Source organism: Urocitellus parryii, chromosome 12, assembly GCF_045843805.1.
Source record: "Urocitellus parryii isolate mUroPar1 chromosome 12, mUroPar1.hap1, whole genome shotgun sequence".
In the NCBI taxonomy this organism is placed as follows: domain Eukaryota; kingdom Metazoa; phylum Chordata; class Mammalia; order Rodentia; family Sciuridae; genus Urocitellus; species Urocitellus parryii.
In genome coordinates, this window is record NC_135542.1 from 89,633,955 (window position 1) to 89,638,140 (window position 4,186).

General features: G+C 53.7%; 1 protein-coding gene across 1 annotated transcript in view; it reads left to right on the plus strand.

Moving 5' to 3' along the window:
- The window catches only part of Vax2 (ventral anterior homeobox 2), a 28,018-nt gene extending 26,340 nt beyond the window's left edge, over nt 1-1,678 (plus strand). The window contains exon 3 of the mRNA XM_026405144.2: nt 1,235-1,678. Coding sequence (XP_026260929.2) covers nt 1,235-1,678 — 444 coding nt within the window. The remainder of the gene's footprint in view (nt 1-1,234) is intronic.
- Nucleotides 1,679-4,186: the final 2,508 nt, after the last annotated feature.

A 4,186-nucleotide genomic window follows, 5' to 3' on the forward strand; every position in this document is an offset into this window, starting at 1 on the left:
CTCCTCTGGCCATGTCCTTCCCTAGGGGATAAGGATTCTGCAAAGCCAAGGGTATTATGCCCATTAGGGGCCTGCACCTACCTTAGCCCACCCCCAGGTGTCCAGGACTCCAGAATTCCTCTCAAGTGATGCTTCTAGTGCTTGTCTGGGCCCTGCTCAAGTCAGTCCTTCTGAAGAAAGGCTTTATTCAGAACTCCAGGTCCAAGACGGGCTGTTTGCAGAGTGTGAACAGGATGGGGTGGCCACACGTGTGTGTCAGAGCCAGGTCAGGCCATGAGACAAAGGCTTCCATTTTGCCTCTTGCCTCTGCAGGTACTTGGGTTGGGCCTGGGGTAGAGTCCTTTACAGTACTGGGCTTCCCACCTTGGAATCACCTGGTGAACAGTAAAAACTGCCAGAGCCTGATTCTAGCCACCCGCATTCTGAGCTGATGGGGTGAAGCTAGCAGTGAGTTAATAGGTGGCTCCCAGGTGTCTCTCATGGGTGGCCAAGGTCAAGAGGTACTGATCTGGAAATGGTCAGGTCAGAGAGGACACAGGAAGAGAAGAGGCTCTGCTCTAGGAAGTGTCCACCACAGGGAGGAGGCCTTCCCCCATGTCTACTTGGGTGGATGGAGATGATCCTAGTGGAAGAGGGAATGCAGGTCCCTATTTGGAGGAGTAACTAAGCTGCATCTGTGAGTGTGGAGTTTGGGGTGCTTTGAGACATCCATAGTTTGGGGTGCTTTGAGACATCCAACTTGGGTTGAGTCAGGAGGATTGCACATTCGAGGCCAGCCTCAGCAACTCAGCAAATAGGATGATGTATAACAGACAGTTGGACGCCCAGCCTGGACTTTAGGTCAGAGGCCAGGGCCTGAGGCAGCATATAGATGGTGGCTAAAGCCATGAACTTGACTACCAGCCCAAAGTGCATAGGCTAAGAAGGGAACTCCCATACTTCAATCGTACCCCCAAATTCCATCCTCCATCAGCCAATTCATTCCTCTATTCTAGGTCAGAGTAAACTTTAGCAATGAAGGGGTGTTTACAATTTGGGGACAAGGGTCCCTACTCATTTCACCCAGAGCAGACTGGTTGTGGGAAGACCTTAATGACAATCTGCTCTTCTTTCCCCTCTCTTTCCTCACCCCGGTGCCCACACACTTCCTCTCCTTTTCTCCTCCCACTTTCCCTACTCTGCTTTGCCTGTCCCCCTTCCCTGCCGACACCCCCTCCCCACCCTCCACCCCAAGGTGAAGGTCTGGTTCCAGAACCGCCGCACCAAGCAGAAGAAAGACCAGAGCAGAGACCTGGAGAAGCAGGCTTCCTCCTCGGCTTCCGAGGCCTTCGCCACCTCCAACATTCTTCGACTGCTGGAGCAGGGCCGGCTGCTCTCGGTGCCCAGGGCCCCCAGCCTCCTGGCACTGACCCCTGGCCTGCCTGGCCTGCCTGCTGGCCATAGGGGCACCTCTTTGGGTGACCCCAGGAACTCCTCCCCACGCGTCAACCCGCTGCCCTCGGCCTCGACATCTCCTCCGCTGCCGCCCCCTCTGCCAGCCGTCTGCTTTTCCATGGCCCCCCTCCTGGACCTGCCTGCTGGCTATGAACTCGGCTCCTCAGCCTTTGAGCCCTACAGCCGGCTAGAACGGAAAGTAGCCAGCCCTGGCAGCGGAGGCAGCAAGAACGCTAACACTTAAACTCCCACTCCTGTGTGACACCGAGTCCCCAAGCACAGCACCGCCCCAGCCTCCTGAGCCCCAGTGGACTGCACTGAGCAGGCCCAGAAGAGAGGGGTGGCTGCTGCAGCCCCTCCCCACCTGCCCCAGCTCAGAGACTTGACCAAATGGCCTTGGTCCCCGCAGCTCGTGTGTGTGAGTGCAGTGTGCGTGTGCGTGTCTCTCACTGAAATAAAGGAAAACGATGACAAGAAGGGAAACAGGCCCCGCAGCAACACCTTATTCCGTTTTGTCCCTGTCCTCTGTGATGGAAAATGGGCTCAGAGTGAGGGGGGACTTAGAGGGGAGGCCCTAGAATCTGAGGTTGCAGGTGGGTCACGGTATCCACTGTGTTTGTCAATAGGTCCCTGACTCTCACTCCCAATTGAGCTCCCACCCAGGCACCCCAAAGTCTCCAGGTGCCAACATCAAAGCTTTCGTTGGTTAAGTGTTATTCTTTGCAAGCTCCTCTTTGAAACTTAAAAATACTTGCAAAGGTGGTTCACACCTGTAATCCCAGCAACTTGCGTTGAGTCAGGAGGATTGCACATTCGAGGCCAGCCTCAGTAACTCAGCAAGGCCCTGAGCTACTTAGTGAGACTCTGTCTCTAAATAAAAATAAAAAGGGCTGAGGATGTGGGAGAGCAACCCTGGTTTCAATACCTGGACCAAAATAAAAATACATGAGAGGGGAAAATTGGGCAATCAATGCAAGGTGAGACCAGATCTGGAGAGGAAGAGAGATGGCATCAAAGCTGAATCCAGGTAGGACCCCAGAGTTTACAAGGGGCCTGCCTAGGGCAAACATGCAACATGAGGCACTTAAAATTTTTTTCTTATTTTCTTTTTTCTCAAGGCACTTTCATTTAACTTTAATTTTGTGATAACTAGACTTATACAAAGTTGCAAAAATAGGACAACAGAGTTCCTTCCACCCAATTTCCCGCAATGGTTGTATCTTCCATAACAGGTTAAATATCAAATTGGAAAACTGACATTGGTACCAAGTGTGCAGTTCCCTGTCATTTCATCACCTGAGTAGATTCATGGACACCATGCCATGAGGATGCTCCATCATCATAAAGATCACCCTCATGTTGCCCCTTTATAGTCACACACTCCCTCACCCCAACAGGAGAGCTTGTTGACAGAATGGGAATAGGACCCAAGGCCTGAAATATGTCCTCACCTGAAAGATGTAGGATGAAATTTGGGCCCTGTGGGCAGAAAAGACAACCATAGCTTGCTCCAGTCTGCTTTGGGGAACAAAGTAGCTGCCACTGTGTTTTCAAATTGGCTGCACTGACAGAGTCCCCCAAAGTGGGGTGCTGGGAACCAGGGATACCCAACAACTGCACTTCCACCTTTCCCTCTGTTCAGGTGGTATAGTTTAGGGAGGTGTTTAGAAATGCAGGAAGTCCTGAGTCTGGAATGAGACATGGAGGTGACCTGGCAGAACTTGGGTTGGCCAGTCCAGCCAATACCCAGCATCTATTCTGCCTTGTTTGGTACCCGTGAGACACTCTACAGGCCCTGGGGTAGCACAACTGCTTTAGCCTCTCGGCACAGAGAGGACTCCTGGGAAGCAGTGGTGAGGTTCCAGGTAGAACACAGGCCAGGCTATGGGCATGCTTGATTTTTAACTCCAAATGTTGAGGTAAGCAACGCATAGGCCTCCATGTGTACTCTGTCCCAGGATGAGCACGTCAGGGCAGGCCTGAGGTATGGGAGCTGGAGGTGAACATAAGAAGGTGAGTCTGGGTCCTACAGCCAGCCTGGTTTCTCAGGTGGTTCTCAATGGCCTAAGACAGAAAGACTAAAGGAGACCCAGGTCTGGTGGAAGACACAGGCTCAGCTCTTGGGGCTCACAGCCCAGCCACAGCAACGAGAGGCCTCTCCTAAAGGAGGCCAGATGTGTGGTGAATCCAGGGCGCTGGAGAAGATAGGGAAGCCTTCCTGTAGGAGACAGACTGGAGCTGGCTAGAAGAGGATCCTCTGTAGATGTTGAAAAAAAGATGATGGTGGAATTGTGCCAGGGAAGAAATACCTAGGTATAGGCAGGGCAAGAGGCACAGGGTGAGGGCAGCTTGCCAGAAGCTGAGTGTGGGAAGGAGACCAGGAAGAGATGTGCTGAGGGGCATGGGCACTGTGGAGAGCACCAGCAGTTCTAGGGGGGAGCCGCATTTACACTCCCTGTGGGTTGTGGGTAGAGGGTCAGCCAAGCACAGCTGCCCTCCTCCCTCACCATCCTCCACCTCCCAGGTCTGCCCAACCTGTGCCCAGCCTGTGGGGAAAGCTTCAGAGCTGGAACCCCAGGCTTCCCTGTTTACAGTCAACCTGGGGGAGGAGCAGGGAGGGCGTGGGAGGAGAGGGAAGGAAGGGGCGGTGGCCGCAGGTGCAGGCTGGCGGTTCACTCCAGCTCAGTGGGGCCTGAAGTCGTAGAGCTGCCACCAGCCTACTCAGACACTGACTCCCAGGCCACCACACACC